The sequence below is a fragment of the Mus musculus genome, chromosome 5, assembly GCF_000001635.26.
Source record: "Mus musculus strain C57BL/6J chromosome 5, GRCm38.p6 C57BL/6J".
NCBI lineage: Eukaryota > Metazoa > Chordata > Mammalia > Rodentia > Muridae > Mus > Mus musculus.
This window is the reverse complement of record NC_000071.6, coordinates 43,771,479-43,797,584: the sequence shown is the minus strand read 5'-3', so window position 1 is coordinate 43,797,584 and position 26,106 is coordinate 43,771,479. Positions and strand designations below refer to the sequence as shown.

General features: G+C 41.6%; 1 protein-coding gene across 2 annotated transcripts in view; it reads left to right on the top strand.

The window, feature by feature from the left end:
- The first annotated feature begins 15,435 nt into the window (after nucleotides 1–15,435).
- Nucleotides 15,436–26,106, top strand: part of Fbxl5 (F-box and leucine-rich repeat protein 5) — a 37,532-nt gene continuing 26,861 nt past the window's right edge. For both annotated transcript variants that reach the window (NM_001159963.1, NM_178729.4), the window contains exons 1-2: nucleotides 15,436–15,620; nucleotides 23,926–24,141. In NM_001159963.1, coding sequence (NP_001153435.1) covers nucleotides 15,537–15,620; nucleotides 23,926–24,141 — 300 coding nt within the window. In that variant the 5' untranslated portion in view covers nucleotides 15,436–15,536. The remainder of the gene's footprint in view (nucleotides 15,621–23,925; nucleotides 24,142–26,106) is intronic.

Below are 26,106 nucleotides of genomic sequence, written 5' to 3'. Positions count from 1 at the left end.
TTTAAGAACCACATAGTCAGGTTTTGTCACAGAAATGAGCCCACCGCTCTGGTATCTTTTTGTCTGATTAAATTTGCACTGTTGTGACCGGAATAAGTAACAGAGACAAGTTAAGGTAAGAGAAGTTTATTTTTGTCTTTGTTTTCAGGTGGATTTCAGCGCAGTAGGATGGGGAAGGAATGACTGACAGGAGTAATTCTGTCCATGGGTAGGTATGTGGTAGAACTCGTCACATGACTAAAACCAAGGAAAGCTCTATCTTTCAGAGGCCTGCTCCCAATGGTCCATCTCTGCTAGCTAAGCCCCACCTTATTAGTGGCTCTGCAGTTCCCTCAAATAGCACAACCAATCAACATAACGCATAGACTATGGAGGATTCAAACCATAAGTGGTATGAATATCTCAAAGTTACCTTAAAATTTCAGAACACTGAGAGTGTTCCCAATAACTGAAGAACTACAGGGCTCTCAGTGACAACAACTGCAAACCATTTCACTGAACATGTGGACCAAGGCATTCCTCCACTGGGACTTTTAACAATATGTTCACAAAGGAGTAAGCCATTCTTTTCTACCTGGGTACCTGAACCCACAATGGCTGCACAAAAATGTAGGACTCAGAAGAATGGGAAAAACAATTGGCTTACCTTTCAAGCAGGTCGTCACCATAGCCATAGTGGTGAAACGTCAATGACTGTCTGTCTGTCCATGACTGTCAAAAATTATCTGTGAGGTCAAAATGCTTGTTGGTAAGATGGGGGTCTGTAGAGGCTCTGTGGATTACAGACTTTGGTAAGTCATGTAACCTCCTTTTTATTCTTTTTATCTGCAAATCCAAGATGATAGTAGCATCAACACTTCATATCCTTATCCTATGAATGGAAATGATTTTATGTTCCCAAAGTCCTTAGAAAACTGCTTTGCAATCATGCTTAATTGCTAACATTATTTCTTTTAGGACAAATGCATAAACAACAAGTTAGTGAGCCCCTCTCTTCTTATAAAATGGACATCATGGTGTAGGCCTGATTCCAGCACTTCAGAGATAGAGGAAGAAAGTTCTGGGGTTCAAGGTCATCCTCCGCTACAGAGAAGTTTGAGGCCAGCCTGGGCTAGATGCTGTCTCCCAAGCCAACCAAACTAAATAAACATACACACACACACACACACACACACACACACACACACACATCACCTCCAAAATAAGCAGAAGTCAACGAGAGGATGGTACCATAGTCTACACTGAGATGGATCATGAGAGCCCTGGAGGTCAAGCCCTACCTAGACAACCTAGCAGATCCCACCTAAATCTATAAAAGTGAATGAGATGGGAAACCAGAAGACCTGGCAAACTTAGAGGACAGAAGAACAGTGAATCACACTGTGCTTGTTGAATAGTAAGTGAGCAAATTTTGTTTTTAAAGCACTTAAAAAAAATCATGTACCAGGCACTGGTCAGTTAGCAACATACTTTTTGTGGACTGACAATAATAGAAAGTTTCTTTTTTGTTTGTTTGTTTTCTTTTTTTGTTTTCTCAAGACAGGGTTTCTCTGTGCAGCATTGGCTGTCCTGGAACTTACTCTGTAGACCAGGCTGGCCTTGAACTCAGAAATCTGCCTGCCTCTGCCTCCCAAGTGTTGGGATTAATGGCATGCGCCACCACTGCCCAGTGTGAAAGTTTCTTATTCTAGGATGCAAAAGGGTTCTGATTTATTGTAATGGTAATGCCACAATGAACGGGCCAGAATTTGAACACAGACAATTGGATTTCAATGCTAATATGTTGAGGTGTTACTAAAATCCTTACATACTCACTGGCTCTTAATACTAGAGTCTAATAAGAGAGTTGTTTAATAATAAAGCTGTTTCATATAGCTTTACATTTGTAATCACCACGGTACCTATTGTAAGGGCTAATCTTTAATGCCAACTTGAATTAAGAAGCATCTAGGATACTGGTAAAGCACACATCTAGCCTGTTGTTATGATGCATAATTTGTTGCTAACTGACCAGTGCCTGGCACTTAATGTTGCTAAATGCTTTAAAAACAAAATTTTCTCACTTGTTATTCAAGAAACAATGTGACTCACTATGTGTTGGTGAGGGATTTTCTGAGGAGGATTGACTGAAGAGGTAAAAGTTACCCTGAATGTGGGTAGCACCATCCTGTAGGCTGGGCCTTTAGATGGCAAAAGGGAAAAAGGAAGTTCACCCACCCAGGTATTCTCTGCATCCTAGTTGCTATGTGAGCCACACCCTCTCTTCTGTGATGGACTGGTCTCTGAAACAACGAAGCAAAACAAATCCTTCCTTCCTTAATTTATTCCTCTCAGGATTTGTCACAGTGACTACCATACCTAGTGTTTGCTGGGTGTCTGCTATGCCAGACATTCTAATCACTGTTTTCCTGAAGGATGTAGAAGCTAACATTCATAGAAGTTTGTAACTATGCCCACAGTTGCATATGCAGCAGAGATTTGAGTACAGGCTTCTTTATCACCAATGCATTTTTCTATTTCTATACGCATCTTTCATATTTAGCATATTATATATTTAACCCTCCTTACCTGCAGGCTCCACATTCATGGATTCACTCAATCATGAAATGGAAGTGTTTATGTCTCTCTGTGTATGTGTGTCTGTGCCTGTCCCTACTCTTGTGAGGGAGAGCTTCTTTCTGAGATGAACAGTGCAGACTTTTTTTCCTCCTTACTTCCCAAAGTGTGGTGATTTGAGTAAAAATGTCTCCTGTAGTTTCAGGTACATGGACACTTGGTCCCCAGTTGGTGGTGCAGTTTTGGGAATAGTACTGCCTTGCTGCATGAAGTACATCACTAGGGGTGGCCTTTGAGAGTTTACATAGCCCCCGAGCCACTTCTAGTTCAGTCTTTTTGCTTCACACTTGTGAATGAAACCAGCTCTCTGCTTCCTGTTCCTTTTGCCATGCCTGCTACTGACAGTTATATCTTCCTGTCGTGATGGTCTCATCCCTCTGGAACTGTAAGTCAGAATAAACTCTTTCTTCCACAAGTTTGTTCCATAAGTCATGGTGCTTTCAACATTAAAGAAATATTGAATGTTAAAGGAATATTACATCTATAACTCAAAAGTTAAGGGACGTGTGTGGAAGTATATATTCAAATATGGTATCATTTTGTGTAAGAGCTTGAGTTTCTGGGGGATTTTGGTGTTCTTGAGTGGGGTGGGAGGGAGCTGTTCTGGAATCAATCACTGTACTTATTTGTGTGGTATCCTGATGCCACAGGCTTTACAACCCCCTTATTAGGGGTAAAAACCTTTTACTACGGAAGCATCACCAGTGACTGGAATGATGTTTTTCGAATGTTAGTTACAAAGGAACATTCTAGAATCCTGAGACTAACTACAACTGCATTGACTCAGATTTCCATGGGAAAGACTCAGGCACTACATCCCTTTATGAGTCTTGAGGTCCTGATGCAGGTTCTCCAAGACCATACTTTGAGGGCACTGTGAAAGATGCTATGTCAATACTCTTGGCATTCAAGTTTCTGGGTGAAGTTTTACTACAGTGGTATTGTTGGTACTGTAGATTTTATCGCCTTCTAGATCTTATCCACTATCATTACCTTAGCTGAGGGCAAGCACGTAGGTAAGAACTTTGAACAGCATGTACTCTGCCTCCTGCTATGTGGAACATGATTATCTCCTATGGTCTCTTTCCACTGATGGCTGTGTAGCTCAACAAGTCTACAAGGTCAGATTTGTTTTTAGTGAGACGTAAACATGTAATAATGGTGCTACAAGGAAGCATTGACTAAATCCTACTTCTTGTCTCAATTTGGGTTCCCTCATCTGTTAATAGAACCCCTTTTCAATGTTTTAAGGTAACATTGTGCTAGTATACGGCCAATCTTTCAATAGCTATGCTATCATCATTGTATAATAGAGTCCTCCCTTTGCAGAGGAATAAAAAAAGTGTTATGCTATGGCTAAAGGAAGGACTATCTTATCTTAGATGAGGGAAAACATGAGCAAAACATATAATATGGAAAATTAAATATAATAATAATAATAAAGAATTGACTTGAATCTATTTTGTCATATATATTAGAATAGAAACACATAGCCCTGGAATTTCATCTAAGTCATTTTAATCAGGGGTCATTAGTATAGACTCTGTAAGTTTTGGAGGAGAAAATTGCCTTGTTTTTGTTTGTTTTTCATGTTCTTTGTGTCTTTGTGCTGAGATCTGCTCATCAGATGTTAGATCATTAGTTTAGACTTGCTGGTTTTGTTATTTTAAATCCAGGTTGCCTTTTCTCTTTCTGGTGGATTAATTTGCAGTGTTCAAGAGAGACTGGATTGTAGCATAATTGTGATGATATTTCATCCTCTTAGATTGGGGTTCTAGGCATCTGGTTCTACCTTTAATCTGCCCCATGAGTTGAGTGCTGCCTGCAGCAACTGCCACTATCTAGTATTTAATCCACTCTGATAACAGAGTAGCAGTAGACGTCAAAACTGTCTCTTGTTAGGTGCTGGTTAATTTTGGGAGTGAGGCGACCATAATGATACCGTGAATAGTCATATGTTAGGATAAATGCAACGGAAGAGAAGAGGTTAGCAATCACCTTGAGAGCAGTGATGAGCATTCATTTATATGGGAAGCAGATGATAGAGATATACATAGGAAGAGTACGTGGATGTGAGGTGTTTTGGTTAATAGTAGACTATAAAGAGGGAAGGTCAGCCTCTGGGCTTTGAGAGATGTCACAGTAAGAGGAATGAGTATGGGAAAGAGAAAGGGCAAAAAAGAAGGGAAAAGGAAAAAGAGGAAGGGAAAATAGGAGAGGGAGGGAGACACACACACACACACACACACACACACACACGAGAGAGAGAGAGAGAGAGAGAGAGAGAGAGAGAGAGAGAGAGAGAGAGAGAGAGAGAGTTGGAGACAGAGAAAGGGGTTGGGAGCTCACCAGCACAAAGATATGTGAAACAGCCAGGGACAGTGCTGTCTTGTTTCAGTGCCTCCTGCTCTATCTAGATAAGAAGTTAAGCTGTAGGGGAGCGGGGAGAGCTGGAGACAGTGGGATCACTGGCAGGGAAGAATAGCTGTGGTGGTAGAGGTGGAGCGATGGCTTCACAGTTAAGAACACTTGCCGCTCTTCCAGGGAACTCAGGCTTGATTCTCATCACCCAGATGGTAGCTTCACAACCAACCGCATGCCCTCTCCTAACCTCCATGGACTCTACACATATATGTGGTACACATACATGTGTGAGGACAAGACACTCACATATAAAGTAAAAAGAATATAGTTGGCCGTGGTGGCGCATGCCTTTAATCCCAGCACTTGGGAGGCAGAGGCAGGTGGATTTCTGAGTTCAAGGCCAGCCTGATCTACAGAGTGAGTTCCAGGACAGCCAGGGCTACACAGAGAAACCCTGTCTCAAAGAAAAAAAAAGAATCTGTAAAAATAAATAAATAAATAAATAAATAAATACTTTAAAAAATATAGGTATAGAAGGGAAGGGGAGCTGGGTGGAAACAAGACAATGAGATTACTGGCCTGACTTAGAGTTCCTCTCCTTGGCTGATCCACAACTTTGCTAGCTTAGCCCAGGTCCTGGCTGTGCGCCTACTGCATCTGAACAGTCCCGTTTTCTCTGTGGGCTCCCAGCTCCACACACTAATGTTTTCTTGACTGTTCTCCGGCACGTTGATAGATGAAGCTATCAACTGCCCAGGCTCAGCTTCTGTGTTCTCACAGAGGCAGCAGTGGCTAGGGGCTGCATGGTGCCCCATCAATGTTCATACTTTGTGTTTACCTCCCACAGCTTTCTCTTTCCCTGTTGGAGTGCTGATGGTGGTGGCCTTGGAAGTAGTCACTGGGAAGCTCTTCTGTGAAATCTCCAAGAGCCTGCTTTTGTGGAGTCTCTAGTCAGTCCTTTAGCCAATGTAGCCTGGAGGAAAACGCCCCTGTGACAGTGGAGCAAGTCAGGTCCTGCTGTAGATAAAATTTGTGACCAGAGAGAGGAAAGGGTTGTTTGAGATGTTGAGCAAGTCAATTCCAGGTTAGAAGAGGCAGCTAATGGATTGATAAAACATTCCTGCTCCCCACCCCCTTTTCTCTAATCTGTAATCAGGTACTCCATCGGATGCAGTTTCTATTCCATCATCCTACCCAGAAGCCTTTATTTTTTTTGTCTATGAATATTTACCTGGATGAGTGTTCCTGTAGCATTTGTTTATTTAATGCTCATAGATGCCAGTAGAGAGCACCGGATCCCCTGGAACTAGAGTTTCAGAGTATTGTGAGCTCCCATATGGGTGCTGGGAACCAAACCTGGATTCTTTGCAAAGGCGTTGAGTGCACTTAACCCCTGAACCATCTCTTCTGCTCCAGAAAGGGTTTTTCTGTTTTGTTTCTTACATAACATGGAGTAGGTGAGATGAACAGCTCAGCACATAATGCCTGACTACATGAGCTCTGCCTAGAGACTCACTTGTTGGAAGGAGAGTGCCAATTCATACAAGTTGACTCCTGACACAAGCTGTCTTCACGACCTCTTTGGTACTGTTAACCTTGAATGTGGGAGGAGGAAGACCCAATCCAGGACTGTCTGCTTAAATCCAGCTTTATTTTAGAAGTGCACCCGGAACTGACCCTGTTGGGATTTGAGCGATCAGCCCCTGACTGGCTTTTTGAGGTCTCTTTTATGGGGTGCAGGGAAGCTAAGGTCAATAGAAAACAGCTGTAAGGGTGTTTATGGGGCAAGATGCTGCTGCAAACAATACAATGAAAGGTGAGAATAAAAGCAAGGATATCCATCATGTGCAAAGAGTCATACACTATGGGGCAGGTGGGCACAGGTATAGATCAAGGTATCTTGGAAGGAAGGCAAAGAACAATCATACACCGTGGGGTCACAAGTTCACTGCAGAGTACAATAGGTTTAGCAAACAGAAACTTATTCTTTTTTTTTTTTTTTTTCTCAATGACATTTCCAATGCTATCCCAAAAGTCCCCCATACCCTCCCCCCCACTTCCCTACCCACCCATTCTCAGTTTTTTGGCCCTGGTGTTCTCCTGTACTGGGGCATATAAAGTTTGTGTGTCCGATGGGCCTCTCTTTCCAGTGATGGCCGACTAGGCCATCTTTTGATACATATGTAGCTAGAGTCAAGAGCTCCGGGGTACTGGTTAGTTCATAATGTTGTTGCACCTACAGGGTTGCAGATCTCTTTAGCTCCTTGGCTACTTTCTCTAGCTCCTCCATTGGGGGCCCTGTGATCCATCCAATAGCTGACTGTGAGCATCCACTTATGTGTTTGCTAGGCCCCTGCCTAGTCTCACAAGAGACAGCTATATCTGGGTCCTTTCAGCAAAATCTTGCTAGTGTATGCAGTGGTGTCAGTGTTTGGAAGCTGATTATGGGGTGGATCCCTAGATAAGGCAGTCTCTAGATGGTCCATCCTTTTGTCTCAGCTCCAAACTTTGTCTCTGTAACTCCTTCCATGGGTGTTTTGTTCCCAATTCTAAGAAGGGGCACAGTGTCCACACTTTGGTCTTCATTCTTCTAGAGCAGAAACTTATTCTTAACTAGCAATAGAAACCTATTCTTGTAGGGCACGGGGACTTAACAACAATGTGGCTCTTTAACAACAGTGCGGTGACTCGATTCTGGTTTCACAGTACGAGTGCACAGTATGTATTCTTTGTCAGGATGCCCCCACACTACACGAGTAAGCATAATAAATAAAACAAAGATACCTTTAAAATAAGTCAAGGCCTAAGAGCAGAGTGCACGCTTAGCACATACAAGTCACTGAGTCTTATACCCAGCCCTTAAAAGAAAGAAATCAATCATAAGTATAACAGTTTTGTTATCATCTTGCATACAAAGAAAATGATCAGAGTAACCCAAACGAGTCCCCTCGGTAGAGACATTATGGACAGTGAATGAAGAAATCGTGATTACCCTGATAACACAAAGTAATAATTGATTGTAGGTAATATAATCATTGACTGACTTATCTGCTTGTTGATGATTGATTTTCCAAAACAGGGTTAGTACTTACCTGACAAAGTTATTTTTCCATGTGCTAGAGATTAGTGAGGTTTTTTTTTTTTTCTTTCTTTTTTTTCCCAATGCCCCCTTATCACTGAGCAGCATCCCAGACCAAGGCTGGAGTTGAAAAAAATATGTCCCTAGAGTGGGACTATCATAGGCAATGGCTGAAGTAAGATTAGAGTTCAGGCCAGTATTTCATTTACTCATGGCTGTTTCAGAAGAACAGTGATTAGTCTATCCAGGGAAATCCTTGTCTTTTTGACCATGAAGTTTACAGTTGTACCTGTACTTTTTGTCTACTTTATTGGGTTCTTATATCTACCACCCTTCTCCACTCCAATTCCTCTCATCCCCCCAATACTAGGTAGGAGAGAAAGAAGATTAGGGGGGAAAGAAAGAGGTTGCCGAACTCTTAGACTACTTCCTGTTGATTAGAGTAATGGATTGACTTGGGGCAAGTCTAGTTTTCTTTGCCAGGATATCTCCAACCAGCAACCAGCAACAACTAGCAACCCGTAGCCATCAATCCAGCAAACAGTAACCACCACCACCAGCAGCAGTAATAAGGGAAGCGGCAGAAGGAGCAGCAGAGGGAGCAGCCCCTTACCCCATCTGACATTTTTATACCCTCTGAAAGAGTCCCCAGCATATCCCGCCCCTCGCCAGAGCACTAGACAAATCATAGTCAGCTGCTGTGAACAATCTGAAGCAGCCTCATATCCCACGCCTGGGAGTGAAACAAAAGTACATTCACCTAACATTTCTGTGTTTTTAAAGGAAACAAAATCCTCACGACACTTTGTAAATTTTCATAAAGTTATTTTATATAATATGAATTTTTTTGTACTCTGAAGTCCCCTGCCTCTGTGTCCCCATCCCCCTCCCCCTCAGTCAGAGCTAGAGAGGAAGGAAACAGACTAGTATTTCTGTAAACATTTACCCGCCTTTTGGATGGGATTAGGCAATTACTCACTGGATTTCGTCATTACAATGACTAAATCCAACAATTTACAGAAGCTTATTGCTCTTTTGTTCTAGCTGCGTGTGCTGTTTCTTACTACAAGGTAAAATAGGCGCGATGAGCTGGCTATGAAACCAGCCACCTTCTCGCAGGCCAACACACCTTGAGTACACAGTCAGGAACACAGCCTGAATGGGAAGTCCAAGCTGGTGTTGAGTTAGCAACATTAATTGAGAAAAAGAGAGGGGGGTGGGCTGTGAACATCACCAAAGTACATTGTATGCATGTATAAAATTCTCAAAGAATTAATAAACTATTCGTGTTAAAACAATAGGAGAGGTGAAAAGGTCAGGGTGTTACTCAATAGTGGAATGCCCGTCTGGCATGAACAAGGGGAATGGGGTGTGTGTGTCAGACTCTAGCAGTTAAAACAATCCAACCAACCACCACCAACAAAAAGCCTAAGAGAGATGACACTCAGATATGTTTAGGGAATGGAAGGCTCTTGTCTGGAGTGTTTGCAAAGAGACACAGGCCTTTCAACACTTCTTCACATCTCTATATTTTAAACAAAACAAACCTTCAACAAAAGGAAATCTAATAAGTAGGCATGGTTATGCTTGCTTGTAATCCTAGTGCTTAGGAAACTGAGGCAGGAGGATTGCTACAAGTCTCAGGTTAGCAAGGGGTATACAGTCAGACTGTCCCAAGAAAAAGTAAAAAGGGAGGTGGGGGCGGGGGGGGGGGGAGGTGTCCTAGGAAATGAAGGAGCATCCACATTTGGACACTTGAGAATTTATTGTATGCTTTCCTCCTCTCTGGAAACTAGAGCGAGTCATTCTTCTACTTACTCTGTCTCTATTACTTCCTATTTTCTTTACTTGTTTGCTATTTCACTAGGACAGAGAGTCCCAACAACAGTCAACTTTGGTTCCATCCCAGAGCTTAATAGCACATATTACTAGGCATTCAATATGCTGATATAAACTAATGACAGGAATTACATTTTGAGCAGCAGAGTGAATGCGTAAGACATGAATTTAGACCATAATGTTTTCCACTCACTAGCTCTATGATACTGGAAGCCAATGCCTGTCTTTGTACATCACCTTCTTTCCATTTAGTGGGAAAAATATAACAGTTGACATAAAATTACATATGACCCTCTGGAAAACATCATAAATGCCCGAGGCATGCATTGATGTATTTCAAGTATGGTTTCTTCCCGTCAATTTTTTTCTTTCCTATTTTCTTTCCCCTGCTCTGATTTTCCTCATCTTTAAAGTGTTTAATTTGTTATTTGTGCACGTTTGTGTGAATGTACGTTCCATGCCATACTGTAGAGGAGGTCCAAGGACAGCTTTCAGGAGGCAAGTTTCTCCTCCCACCACGTGGACGCAGCAGTCAAACTCTGCTCATCGGGTTTGGTGGTAAAGCTCCTTTACCTGCTGAGCTACCTCACTGGCTCCTCCTCCTCTTTTTATTCCTAGCAAACTTATCCTCCCACCCCTACTCTATCCCTTGTCTCGGGTATCCTATTTCATGCCTTTGAATATGTCCGACTAATTCTCATGTACTGAGTATCAGCGAACTACCTCTAGGTAACCGAATCTCACACCTTCAAAACAGGGCACATTATGTAGTTTCTGTCTTCCAATGTGATGCTCTTCGTAGCCTTCATATAAGAAGGGAACTATGTGCTACAGATATGCTTCCTCAGTCAGCTCTCTGTTGCTGTAACCATGGTGGTAATGGGTGGCAAAACTACTTAGCTCATGGCAGGAACTTGAAAGAAGGAACTAAAGTTCTTGTATCCCCTTTAAGATGACATCTGCCAAATGACTGGATGAACCCTTACTATTGTCTACTTCTTAAAGGTTCTACAACTTCTCCAAAGCACTATGAATTGGGGACCACACCTTTAATGTGTGGGCTTTGAAGCATACTTAGGTAAATCAGTTTAACTTGAAATTCTGTAAGTGGACACCAAGACTAATGCTGTGTATAAAAGCAGACTCCAATTAGGAAAATGTCCAAGGTGAGACATGTCCCTGAAATAGAAACTTAAGGGTTCTTTGGAAACTTGGTTGGATGATGTTTTGCTGGGGCAAACACACGTAGGAACATTTAGCTGAAGCAGACACAGGTAAAAGGATGTCTGCTAAAGCAAGCACATGAAAGCACATGTGATGAAGGATCTTTGCTAACAATACGGTTATATTGGTCCACCTTACATTGTGTAGTTGAGCTGCATTTGTCAGGATTCTATATAGAGAAATGCACCAAAAAATCTTCTGGTGGTATGCTGCAGTTTTTGGCTGCTTCCAAGGTCTTGATTGGCAGAGTGATGTCAGCTGAGACAGACATACATGCTGAGGTAAGACCTGTGGAGAAATGATGTATGGAGGAAGTATAAATAGGACTCGATGGACAGTGCCAGGGGTGAGCTTGACTTGCTTAATAGAGCTAGCTGTACAACCCTCGTGGTTCTCACGTCTCTGCTGATCTTCGCTTCCCTGAGAGAGGCAGAGCCGAGATCCTTAGGATCCTAGGGATCCTTCTGGTCCCTCCTGATTACTTGTGCTGAGGCTGAGGCCTTGCTGTCTCTGCTAGGTAGTGCTACCACTGATGATTCGTGGTTGCTATCCTGACTCTATGGAACTGGACTGCTGGTGTATCCATGAAGTGTTTGGGAGTGATTGAGCTGCCTGCCTCTGCTGACCTGTGAACTGAACTGCCGATTTCCAGACGACACAGACGGCAGTTGCTCCGAAGAACCAGGTCACTACCCCATCTCTTTTATTTCCCACTACCTCTGGTGGGTGGTGGGCTAAAAGGGAGGTTAAAGCATTTAAGAACCATTATTAAAAATAGGTTTTGAAAAAAATTAAAGTTACATGTCCTTGGACTTCTGACAGTTAGTTATTTGGACCTTAAAGGGAGCTGGTACCTATTTCAGGTAGTTAGGGAGAACTCACCAAGATAGTGTGCCTTATGTGTGTCTTGTAGGGCTTGGTCTGAAAAACTGAGAGTGCTTTCCCAGTGAAAAATGGAGAGACTTAGGTGTCAGGAAGGCAAGACACTTGGCCCCAGTCTCTGATGTCTGAGACAGGATGGGTCTCAGAGATTAGCATAACTCAGGCATTGCCTACAGATTTTGTTGCCCTTCTTGTCGATGTGACCAAATATCTAACAAGAAACAACTTAAGGGAACAAGGGTTTGGCTTTCTGTTTGAGAGTAGAGTCAGTTCATCATGGTGGGACAGGCAAATGGCTGGAGCACTCAAAGCTGCTCCACAGACCCGTAGGAAGAGACAGCACAGGAAGTGAGGGCAAGGTATTAGCCCAAGGTCCCATAGGTCTACTTTGTTCATTAAAACAAAGGAAGTGAATGCTTGAGGAATCTCCTGTCTCTGTCTCTGTCTCTCTCTGTGTGTGTGTGTGTGCGCGTACAAGTGGCATTGAGGTCTATTTACATATAAAAATGAGGAAAAACCCCAAGCACATTTGGTCTTGCATTTCAACTTATGAGCTATCTTTTATCTTTTCTTTCTCCAGTGCCAAAATTCTTTCTAAAATCAACTTACCTCATTGTAACAGATGCTGAATGGCCACTAAAAAGTTATTACTTATGTGTATGAGTGTTTCGTCTTCACGTATGTCTTTTTATCACATTCATGTCTGATGCCCATGAAGGTCAAGGAATTGAACCCAGGTCTTTTGGAGATGTAGCCAGTGTTCCTAACTGCTGAAGGCTCTCACTAGCCCTGATTAGCTTTTTTTTTTTTCCCTTTCATAACGGCAATGATCAACTCTAGTACTGTACTGAGCTCATGATTCTGTTTTATAATGGCAACCTTGTTGTCAGTACTTCTTTTCAAAGTCAACCCTCTGGTGGGGACAGTACTAGGTCATATACTCAAGTAAAGTTATATGCCTTAGAATTGGCTGATTCTGACTAGGAATTCTTCCTCAAGTCTTCACAAATACTGTTGGGAAATTCTGGGAAATGCCTTCTGTCAGTGTATTTTCAGTTTTCCAGAGAACAATTTGACACCTTCCTCCGCTTCATGTTTACTTCCTATAAGATTAAGAGTGAGGGGGAAAAAGTCACCAATCCAAGAATGAGGCTTTTCATGGCAGTGATATTACCCAGCCCCTTTGTGGGGATAAGTGGATAGGTGGTCTGTTAGAGTTTCTGTTGTCATACCTAAAGGGGTCACAGAGAGATGACTAACCTGCTAGACTGGACTTTAGTAGCAATTCAAATCTGTTGTGATTGTAGGAACTTAGAGCAACAGTATAACATTAGTTAGTCTTGTCTCTTAGGCTGAAGTTCAACGTGAATTAGTCATATCTATAGCCAGATGATTGACTGATCTTTACTTGGCCCATGGGGATAATGTCAACAGCTTCCTTGAGAGGGAAAATGACTCATAGGCCTTATTTTTTAAAATCGCTTATTTCTTTCATTTTAGTCCTTGAAATAAATCCTGTGAAATAGCCAAATTCCAAAGTAGCTGTATTTTTTCTTAGTGGACTATAATCCTTCCAATCCAGGTTATAGTGAAACTCAGTTTGTAGGTGACTATTTTTGTTGTTATACACCTACTAAATGAGGCATATATAATATGATGTATTTATAGTTAATATGAGAAAAATCACAAGGATGCTGGGTGCATCCCTCATTCTTTCTTTATTCTGGTATTCTTGATCCAGCTACTGAGGAAAATCTCTTCATATAGCTCTATGTAACTGGTACACTGAAGTCGGAGTCTATATTCCAAGATGGCTAGAGTGAAAGATTAGGATATAACAAATGAGGGGTTAGCAAATGTCTTTTGAGAATTGTTAAAAATATGGAGGCAAAGCCCTGCTTAAACAGCGGAGAAAAGAAGGGGAAAAGAGGGAAACAGAGAAGGGAACAGAGGAAAGAAGAATAATGGGGTGGAGAGGGAGGGAGAAATCTGTCAAGACTTATCAGTTCTGTAAGCTATTTTTGTTGTTGTTGTTTTCTTTTTCTTTTTCTTCAGTCACCTCTTTGTTCCAACTAATACAGTACACAGGAACAAACTTATCGTCAGATCTAGATACATTTGGCCAGAATTTTATGTACTGATTTGTGAAATCCTGGGCAATGTCTTAATTTCCTTTGTCATAGCTGTTTTCTCTAACATTGTTTACAGGGAGTATTCGTGATGAGGTATTCCTATTAGCACTTCAAAAATACACGTACTCCGTTTTCCTTAAAATCTTATGAAGTAGGTTATTTATTCCCCTCATCTCATTTTACATAAGAGAATACTGCGGTCAGAACACAGAAGTCAGGTCGCTCTCCAAGGTTAGTACAACTAGAGTTTGGTGAAACCATGAACCTAAGCTTCATCTCCAGAGTCTGTTTTCCAGCTCAATTTGCATGTTAATATCAAAAGGTAACCAGAACTAGCTGCACTAATAGAAGTATCTTTTTATTCATTTTCTGAGAGTCTGGTTCCTTTTAACCATTGACATGAATTTGGGGTAGGAAATACAAAGGTGAATAATGTAGCATATCTTCTGCTTACTGTTCAAAGTTTATGGTTGTTGAGAAAACGACACACCCTTCCCAGGTTCTCAGCCTTGCCCGTGTTTCTCCCATTTTTCCACGAATTCTAAAGCCACGGGGTGAGAGCCGGCTCTGATACTTGGGAAAAGTCTACTGGAGGGCTTAGATGAGGACAGGTGACGTGCACTGGCCTTTCTCTAGGCAGTGACCTCATTTATGGCCCTTTCTTCCTGTCTGAGCCTCCTCGGCTTAAAATGGCGGGATTTGTGCTAAGGCTCTCTCCCTACTAGACAGCCATGATGGCTCCCCGCCCCCCCCACCCCCCCCAAACCCCCGCAGGCTCATCTGGCCGCTCTGGGACTGTCGTTCCTGATCTGAGGTGTTGGTCCTCCCTCTGGTGTTTCCAGTTCCCCAGGGCCACCATCCCACTCTGCTCCGTGCCAGGAGGGGTGAGGAGGGGCTGCCAGGTCCCCAGCTCTCAGCCGCAGGGGAGAGGCCATGCTAGGCCCAGAGCCAGCATCCCAGGCCTAGCAAAACCCGAACGAGGCAGCAAAGGCGGCTGAGGGCTCGGCGCGCGCACAGCCCGCCCGTCCAGAGCACGCAGGCTCGATCTGGTCACGCAGGTCCCTGCCTCAAGGCCAGGCACCCGGAGAAGCGCCCTTGAAGACCCTCGCCCTGGGACAGTGCGATTTTTTAAGAGATGTAACGCAAGGGACCAGGGACGACCATGCCCACCGGAGGAGAGAGCTCTGGGCGCCTCAGCGCGCGCGCCGGTCACGTGGGCCGCGGCACCGCATGGCGGCGGCCCGCGCGCCCCCGCGTCACGGCCCCGCGGAACCGCCCGGGCGCGCGCGCCGACGGGGCGGGCGCATGCGCAGGGGGGCGCGCCGCCTCTGCCCCGCGGCGAGGGTGTCTATGGAGAGGCGGCGGCCGCGGCTGCTGAGGCGGACGCTGAGGCAGTGGCGATGGCGCCCTTCCCCGATGAAGTGGACGTCTTCACCGCCCCGCACTGGCGGATGAAGCAGCTGGTGGGGCGCTACTGCGACAAGGTAAAGGAGCGCGGGGCGGAGGGCGGCCGCGGAGGAGCGGCCGGGTTCCGGGAGGCCTGGCCTGCGTGCCTCCCGCAACCCCCGCGTTGGCGCCGCGCGAGCCCGTCGCCCGCGCCCCGGCACCCGCGCGGCTCCCGAACCTTCCCACCGGGGTCCCGGGAGCCCGCGCTGGCCGCGGCCTGGGACGAGCGCTCGCGGGACTGACCTGTGCCGGGGTGAGGGGCGCTCCCGGCCGTCCGGCTCGGCCGCCCGCGGGGTGCCCGCTCCCCGTCCGCAGGCCGCTTCTGCGGTTACTCGCAGCCACAGCACCGCTCGCCCGGTCCCTTCGGGCTCTTTTAGTCGCTCTGCAAACACTGCATCCTCTCTCTGGACCTCTTGACTTGCTTCCTGGCTCCACAGGCAGCGTCTTGCAGCCCCTGGAGCAGGCTTATTTTACCTGCCTGCTTTGCACTGGTTTGGTTCCGTACACAAGCCCGGTACACGGACTGGGAAGACCTGCACTCCTCTTTCCTGGTTACTCTTTTTTTCCTTCCAGTTTTTATTTTTCCTGGATACTTTATTCCTTGTAGAATTTGTTCCTCTGTTGGACTTTTTACTGGAAGCAAATGAGAGGGGCCCCTAGGAAAAGTTGCCTTGCAGTGGAACTCACTTTGGACTTTTAATGGGTGTAGCCGAAGTTGAAGAAGCACTCTTGTGAAGATGAGTTGGGAACCTTTTTCTAATGATGCTGAAAACTCTGAATTGTCACTTTATGTTCGGAAGATCATATATGAGTAAATTCTGGGCAGTCATATGTTTTGCAAAAAAGGTGAACCAAATAAATAGCTGTTAAGTAATTATTAACTTAAACGTAAAAATAAATTGAATTATCAGAGATTACGTGGAATTAGCACCACTATTAACAGCAAACAAGAGTTGTCTTTCAATCTGGAGAGGTGCTAGGAAGGAGGCCAATGTCTTCCCTGGTAGGCCACGGGAAGACCAGCAATTTGAAGTGTAGGATCTTAGCATCTTGGCTGCACAGTCCTCTCCCTCCATTTTGGGAAAAGAAAAACAAACAAACCAATAAACTCAAACCCAGTTAGTCCTAAGCCAGTGGACCTTTAAACACCAAGACCATAGGCTCATGGCTCACACTACTTGGTTGCCCAAGCTTGCTGTTAAAATCCTGATGGCTGAACCCTAACTCAAATTGGAATCTCTGAGCATAGAACCCAGATGTCAAGTACAGTTTAGAGCTCTCAGTGAGAGTGGGGCCCAGCAATGGTGAGTACCACCTTCCCAGGGGAGGCTTAAGGACTGGCTAAGCCTTGAGCAGAAGAGTATGTATACTCGCGGTAGTTCTCATTTAGTGGTTGTGTTGTTTGTAATCTCCCTGCCTTTTGATTTTTTTTTTCATTGCACTACCCTTTAATTTCAGGAATTTCTCAAAAAAGCAAAAGGGAAATGAAGTGAAGACTAATGGCTAGTTTTGGGGAGAGGTAGTCCAGAGACTCCCTGGTAATATGGGCGAAATTTTGTCAATGTGTACATCTTCCTTGGTGCTTTCTATATCTCTTCTCTTTTTCCTTCTATTTTGTTTTGTTTTTCCTGTGTCTGGATCTTGTTCTATAGAGCCAGCTAACCTTGAATTCCCAGAGATCTGCCTGCCTCTGCCTGGGATTAAAGGTATGAGCTACCATACCAGGCTTGTCTATCTGTGTGTCTGTCTTTCTTTTTCTTTTTCTTTTTTCTTTTGGTTTTTCAAGATACGGTTTTTCTGTGTAGCTCTGGCTGTCCTGGAACTCACTCTGTAGACCGGGCTGGCCTTGAACGCAGAAATCCGCCTGCTTCTGCCTCATAAGTCCTGGGATTAAAGGCTAATATTTCTTAAGATGTTTAACATTGTCAAAGGATTATGACCTTCCCAAATAATCAAAATTTGTAATGTAGTACCCAGTCTCTTTTTTAAAATAATGAGGAAGTTGGTCATTATACTTTGGTTGGTTTGGTTCTGATACTGTTTTTGAGGTAGAATCTCCCGTAATACAGGATGGCCTTGAGAACTCACTGTATTTCAGAGGCTGTCCTTGAACTCCTGATCTTCCTTCTAGATTCGAGAACTACAGGCATTTGTCATCACCCCGGGCACAGTAATTTTGTGTCTCCTTTTTGAGAATGTTTGAATAAATTTTGAAACTGCAGTTGACTTTAAAAAAAAAAAAAAAAAAAACAAGTCAAATAAGATTATTCTCAGTAGTTAAATATTCCCTATTGCATAAACTAATTTAATAAAGCATTTTTAATTTGGTATAGCTTTGGTCAAAATTGCCACTGATTTATCACCAACACTGTACAGAAAATCACTAATTCTGAATTAGTTGAATATAGTTAATGAGATTATCACATATATTCATCAAGAGTGCTAAAATTCCAGTTTTCTTAACTATGATCAAAGTAATTTAGTTGAGAAAAAAGAACTACACAGGCATTTTCATCATTTCTCGGGGTTAACATGGCCAGTAGAAGGTAATCTGGATGTCTTTGCAAGTGAAGAGTGGGAAAATGCACGTTTGTGATGGCAGAGTAGTAGCCTTGAAGGATTAAGAGTGGTTTTGACTGGTTTGTTCTCTCAAGGCTTGTCCTTTCATTTAGCTGTGTAGGTCAAGGATATCAATCTGAATGTCCAGAAACTATAAAGATTTCAATTTTATTCCCATTATTGAACTTATATATTTATAAAATGATTTCTTTAGGAGCATCAAATCAGTTGTTCTATTATTTGAGCAATGCATTATTCTTTAGTGGTTACAGATTATGTTAACAATTGCTGTATAATAGTTTAATGTGTTGCCTGTAGATTTTCTCATATAAAAAGGTCAACCAGACAAAATCCAACAAGCAGGGAGAAGGGAAAGTGGGTTCAGAGTCTGAATCTACTGATGTAGTAGTAATTTACAAGTGATAGGTTTCTCTAATGACTTGTCACTGGGTATATCAACCACCCTCCCCATGCCCAGGAGTAGTTGGCCAACAGAAAACAGACTCCATAGTTTTTTGTTTTGTGTACATGTTTTGTTTTGTTTTGGTGTTTTTGTCTCATTGATTTTGTTAGTTTGTTTTCAGAAAAAGGTGTTACGGGAAGGTTCTTTATCTCTGCCGTGCAGACCACAGGCCTTTGGCGCAAAGCAAGTAAAAGTATTGTTTGCTTCTGTCTTATGCTGGGGATTCATGGGCCTGGATTGGTTAGGGGAGAGCTTATTAAGATAGTGATAGAGACTCAGAACTACCCAAATCAGGTTTAAGACTCTCAGCTTAATTTTCTTCATCAGAAGCTGAGATAGCTTTTGATTTGTTTTGTAACAAGAGTCTTGTTTCATAAGTCACTGACCCTGCAGATTGGATTATGTGTAGTAAAAATTGGAGGCAAATGGTAGGTAATCCTTGCTCCATTTTCTTCACAATTTCTAGTATTCCCTTTAATCCTCAACACTTATTTCCATTAGTTCTTTTCTGTCTGCCCTGTAGTAGTTTCTATTGGCATTGTGAGGCCTGATTGCTATTCCTCAGGAGATCACAGTTTCATATCAGTTTCATATGCACTATCATCTGTGCTAATACAGAAATCCAAAAAGTGCAGTGGGAGCAAACAGAAGAAGGTACACAGCAAGCACTGGGAGTAGTTGCTGAGTTGACTTCTGAGAACAGTTACGTGGTTCCTATAGAGATCCCCACCACACACACACACTATATATATATATATATATATATATATATTTGTTTGTTTTTTTGAGACAGGGTTTCTCTGTATAGCCCTGGCTGTCCTGGAACTCACTTTATAGACCAGGCTGGCCTTGAACTCAGAAATCTGCCTGCCTCTGCCTCCCAAGTGCTGGGATTAAAGGTGTGTGCCACCACCACCTCACAATTTATATATATACCTGAGTTACAAAAAAGTTGGGGAGAGGCTTGAGAGATGGGTTAGCAACTAAGAGCAGAAGTTGCTCTTCCAGAGGACCTATGCTCTATTCCCAGTACCAACATGCTAATTCACAATACTCTAACTCCAGTTCTAGGGAATCTAATGTTCCCTTCTATCTTCCATTAGCATCAGATATGCATGTGGTGCATATAAATCCATGCAGACAAAACACCAACCACCCTTACCTAAAAAAATTAGTGGTGAAAGCAGTTAGAGGGAGCCTAAGTTTTTCAAGCAAGGCTGAAAGTAAACACAAAATTGAATAGGTTACTCTCTGAAACTTGAATGTAGCTTTATGGTCAGGTTCTTCCCCCTGTACCCCCATTTTTCTACATTACCTGTATTGGCATTTGGGAAGACTTAGTGGACATAATACTGAATCTTGAGCTGAGAGGGAGGAAAAGGGAGTTTAATGGATTCTTACTTCGTACTAACATTATTTCTATAATCCTTACAAGAGCTTTGTAAGACAAGTGTTATCCCTCATTTAAAAGTGAGGAAATAGTCTTAGTGGTTAAATAACTTACCAGCTCACTCGGCAATTAGAGCCTGAATTTTAATCCGAGAATTTTTTTCTCCCTCCGAAACCCATGTTTTTTAACCTTGCCTCACTTGTTGCTTATTACTAACTCTTTTTGAAAAACAGTTTATTTGTAGGTCAATTTTTCCATCTGTAAATTTAGCCAGAGCCTGTGTATCTCTGATTTACTGAAAGTATGATCTTGATAATTGGACAGAAATGGGGTGGTAATGTTTGGATTCCTGCTGTGCATTTCTGTTCCTATTTTTTAACATACTGGCTTTATGTTGCAGTTATTTTTGGCAATCAGTTTTAAGGCCAGCCTTTCTATCTTAGGCTGTACAGTATCTTGAGACAGAAAGACAGTAATGCATTTTCGTGTGAAAACCACCATTTAATTGTTTCACTGATGTTGATTGTGTGTGTCTTGTTATATGTAGGTTCTTTGTTGAATGTGGTGGCCCCCAGAGTATCTAATTGTGCAGGCTACTAGTGAGCTCTCATTCTACCACAGAGCATTGTTTTCCACAGTATATCTTATGACCCACTAGTAGGTCATCAATCAACTTTGTGCATCAGAAATGGCATTAGAAAAGGAAAGTGGAAATGTAAATACATCCCAGAGTACAGAGGGAGATAGTTTCTCCTGAATTATCTTTGAAGTATTTGTTCTCTGTCTGGATTTCACTACATTGTTTCATTATATTTTGTATAGAGAGAGACTACCAAGGTCCTTTGTAGTAAACAATATTTGGAAAACACTTGGCCTGGAGCAGCATTTTGCAGCTGAAGCACTGTTGACATTTTGGGCTACATAATTTGTTGTGGGGGTTGTCCTCTGAATTGTAAAGTGTTTAGCCATGTTCTTGGCTCATATCCACCCTATGTCAGTGGCACTTCTCTATTGGTGACAAACTAAACTGTCCCCAGACCTCCCCTTTTATATCCTGGGGGACAATGTTTCTTACAGTGAGATCTTTGTTGTCAAACCATTATTCTGACCAGTTACTGTCTTGGGTCCAAAAAGATAGCTTTCTGTGTGGGATAGACATTTTATCTATGACATAAATTAGCTACAGAAGCTAACTCTCCATTATTGCATAGTTATGTGAAGAGTTATGTTGTGTGTGAGCTAGCATTTTTTAGTTTATGTTTGTTTTTATTTTGTGGTATTGAAGATTGAACTCGGGTACTCGTTCATGCTTAGTTCTCTAATACTGAGTTTCGTCATGGATATGCTTTTATCCTTTAAATCCACTAACTTCTGTTACTAGATTAGAATTACTTTTATGTGGACAAAAATTGATGTGGGTCGTAGCTTGAGAACCTGCTTTCTCTTTTCTCTTCTTTTCTTTGTTTTTGGCCTTATTCACTATTTTATCAGAGCAACAAGTAGAAAGAATTTAATACAAAACTATTTTCTTTACCTATTCTATTAGCATTTTTTTTCTCCAGAAAGCACTTTTCAAATCTGATTATTTCCCCCCCAGCTTTAAGGTATAGTTGATAAAGTTATATATATTCAAGATGTACAGTGGTATGGTATGCCACTTACAATATGCATTTACAGTGTTTAATAATTGCCCAAATCCAATTGATTAACCTACTATTAACATAGTTATAATTTGTGTATGGGTAGGTAGAAGAAAAACACATGTTAGAGCTACTTTGTTAGTAACTGTCAAATACAGAGTAGTTAGCTGTAACAACTTTCTTAACTCACCAGTATATTGTATTCTCTGGGCAGTAAAAGTTTATGACAGTGCTTTTATGTCCTATGTCTACTACGTTCCTTTTTCCATCCTGGGGTTGAACAAACCTATCACCTAGTGCTTGCTAGGGGGGCTTTTTATTGCTCATGATATCCCTAGCCTCTAATAGGAAGACTTTTTAAAGCCCTCCCTCACGCCTCCCTCCAATTTAAGCAAAAATTACCCATGATACTATTTGTATCTAATATCCTCCAGTGAAGCTTGTTTTAATCTGGTATGGTGTATTTGAACATTTTTAAAATCTGAAGAATGTCATCAACTCTGTTATATTGCTTTTAGTGTGGAAAGGAGCAAAGCATTATTGTTTATATTGTTTCATAGTTGCACGCAAAAGAATATTTTGTGACATGTGAAAATTAAACTTCAAACGTTGTTGTCTTTGAATACAAAGTTTTATAGAAATAAAGTAACGGTCATTTGGTTACATATCACATGTGATTTCCTTGGGGCTATAGCAGCAGAGTTAAGTAGTTGGCATACGTTTATACCCTGGGAAAATGAAAATATTTACTGTTTGACTCTACAGAAATGTTGCCAACCCCAGTTCTAGATGACTGGCTAATGTAGGTTAACTATTCATTATCTTCTCTTCTGTAAAGTGTCAATTCCATGAAGACAGAAATTCTTACTTTGTTCCCCCGTGTATTCCCACACACCAGGAACTATCTGGCTTATCATAACTGCTCACTGACTATGGAATAGAACAAAAAGTATCTGCATTTATAAAAATGAATATTTAATTTTTAGAAAATGTTAGGCATTTTGTTCCTAGTTATCATCAAGCAGAAAAAAAGACATTGAGAGACAAAAGTTACCTAGCTAAATAAATGGTAGAGCTGGATCTCTTAGGGAATTTGATTCTATAGATCTCTGTGATCCTGTTGCTGATCCATGCTGCCGTTGAAGGAAGATATTTAGTTCTGTTCTGGGTAGATAGGCTTTTCTTCAGTTTGAGTGTTTTGCCATCACACCACAGTTCTTGCCGTGAAAGGCCAGTAAAACAGCTTATGGTGCCCTCTTTAGGAAAGGAAGCCTCAGAGATTTGGTGTTAGCAGCATTTAACATTTGTTGTTAATTTATCTACCTGTTGTATTTAACCTAATTGTTTCCCCATTTAAAATGAATTTTGTAATTAGAACTGAACGATAGAAGTTAGATTTAGTATAGATAATGGAAGGTTTGAATATTACTTTGAGTTTATTTATTTATTTATTTATTTAGGCAGAATCTTTCTACGTAGCCCTGGTTAGCTTTCTATTTAGAGCAGGTTGGCCTTGAACTCACAGAGATCCACCTGCCTCTACCTTCAAAATTCTGGGATTAAAGTTATCTCAATGTGCTTGGCTTACTTTAAAATTTGAAACATTTCTTTGATGTGTGTGTTTTAAATAATTGAATTTAATTTTCTATTAAGTGTGAAAGCTTGGAGTTACATTAGAATGATCATTTTCCTTCCATTGAATGCTCCAATTAAAAAATGATGGCACACTTTATATTATGTCAGTTTTCTTAAAAATATACCTCTTCAGTTGGTGTGGTGGCTCATGCCTTTATTCCCAGCTCTTGAGGTGCAATGGGTCTTTGTTGATTTGAGACCAGTCTGGTTAACCAGGACTATATAATAAGACCCTGTCTCCAAAAACAGTGTTTTCCAACGTTTAAACTGTAGAAGCAGTAAGTTTCTTCTCATGTATGTGCCTTTAGTGTATCTTTTTTTCTTTATGACACCCAGAGAGTAATGGAATTTCAGGCTTGCAGGGAACTGGGTCTGATAGGTTTTATTTAAATAAAGTATGTTATTCTCCCCCCACCCCCTGTTTTCTGTATTACCAAGTACTCGAGAATGCAGCCTTCAGCTTCCTGGTCTAGGGTACTTTTAAATCTTACAACTATAAGTTGTTATTGTATGATTTTCTTTTATTTGTAGTTTAATGTAATCATAAAGGAAATATCTTGTTATGAGCAAAAATTTAGGTGTACATTTGAATTGTATCTTGTTACATCATTTCATGTTTACATCTATTAACTATATCTTTTAAAATTTTTATTCAGCTTTCTAAAACCAACTTTTCCAACAACAATGACTTCCGTGCTCTTCTCCAGTCTTTATATGCTACTTTCAAGGAGTTTAAAATGCATGAACAAATTGAAAATGAATACATTATCGGTTTACTTCAGCAGCGCAGTCAGACCATATATAATGTACACTCTGACAATAAGCTCTCCGAGATGCTGAGTCTCTTTGAAAAGGGGCTGAAGAATGTCAAGGTAAGTCGCAGAAATTGATATGTACTGATTCTCTAATTTTTATTAGCCACAGTAATAAGTGATGTTATTTATGGAAAGATACTTCATTTATTTGAGACGGCTACGAAGGCTGTTCATGAGGATTGGTTACAGTGAAGGCTTATAGCAAGTTGAACGTAAGAGAGAACATCAGGACCAGGAGGGTTCTTGTTGAATCAGCTCTACCGGATTTTTGCTGAAGATAGGTCAGGGAATTAATCCCGGGTACTCTGGACGCAGAAGAAGGGGAATCTTTGTGAGTTCAAAGTCAGCCTGGTCTACGTACTGAGTTCCAGGCCAGCCAGGGTTATATAGGGAGACCTGTTTTCAAACAGAATAAAACTATCAAAATAGAATTGGAAGTGGAAAATGTAATTCAGTGGTAGAATTCTTGCCTAGTATGAGTAAGGCCTTAACTTCGGTCTGTAGCAGTGGAAAAAAAAATGGAATGGCAGCTATAGTGTTCACGGTATTTTATTTTTCCCTATTGTAGGAAATTGACTGGTTAAAGAAGACAATTTCAGTTATATGGCACGAATGGTGGCAACTTACTTGAAATTCCAGTAGTCAGGAGGATCACTAGTTAGTTCAAGTCCAGCCCAGGGTACAAAGTAAGATTTTATCTCAAAACCAAAACATAAGAAAATAATAAAAAAGAAAATGAAATGGATTTATGAGTATAGTTTAGAGTAGTGATGCATGTATATTAATTATATTTGTCTTAGACAGTATTTGAAAATTAATCTTAGTTTAACCCTTTCAGTTCAGAGTAGCACAGGAGCAAGTCATAGCTCCCATCAGGCCACCATATACCCTTTACTTAGACACTTTGCTTTAGAAAAGTGATTCAGTAAGAGGGGAGGTTAATTTCAAAGGACAAAAAACACTCAAATTGAAGACCATTATTAAATTCTACCAGTAGTTTCTGGAAGGAAAAACACTACATAGATATCCAGAGGAGATGTGGTTGATTAGTACAGGGAAGAATACTGGGTAGTAAGAAAAAGGAGATTTCCTTTTGTATTGAATACTCCTTTGTAAGCTCCATGTTTTGTATCATACTCATGTATTATGTAGTCAGTAATTTCTGAACCAAAGTAGTGATTGTTGAAAATATAGGGGAAGGGACATGCTTGACAATTATGTATGACCTAAGACCAGTGGAATACTAGGATTATACAGAGTGGTAGAGGAAAAGAGAGAGAGAAGTGAGAGAGAGTTGTACTGGACTTTTGTATGTGGAAGGGGGCCAGGCATTAAGACTTATTCTGATCTACTTAGTAATACAAGTGTGCATTACTAATAGGAGGAGAGGCATTGGTGGGTTTGAAGAGCAGAAAGAGTGAGGTAGTGTGAAAAGCAGATTTGATAATTACTAGCATATATGTGGAATTGGAAGCCGTACGTATGGATGGGTTTAAGGGATATGTCAAAGTCTCAGCAGAGTTCAACAGTGAACTGAATATTGGAAAGTAATTGAATAAATTATCTAAAAGAAAAATCAGGTCCTGACAGAGATAAATTAGTACTTGTCTTAGTTACTTTTTATTGCTGTAATAAAGCACCATGACCAAGAAAACTTAGAAGGGTTTATTTAGAGCTTATGCCTCCTTCCGTGTGTGTGTGTGTGTGTGTGTGTGTGTGTGTGTTAACCGGCAGGTATAGTGATTGGAGCTGAGAGCAAAGTACTCAAATCTTAAACCACACACAGGAAACAGGAAGTAGACTGAGCTTGAAATGAACAAGAAATGATGAGGATTTTTAATCTCTTGAAGTCTGTCCCAAGTGACATACTTCTTTGAGTGGGGCCACATCTCCTAAGTCTCCCCGGCAGTGCTGCTAAGCAGGTCCAAACCTCAGATACCAGAGCCTTTGGGGACATTCTCCTTCAGGTCACCACAGTATCATAGTTTTAAGTATTTCACTATTTTGAATGCTCCCTATATT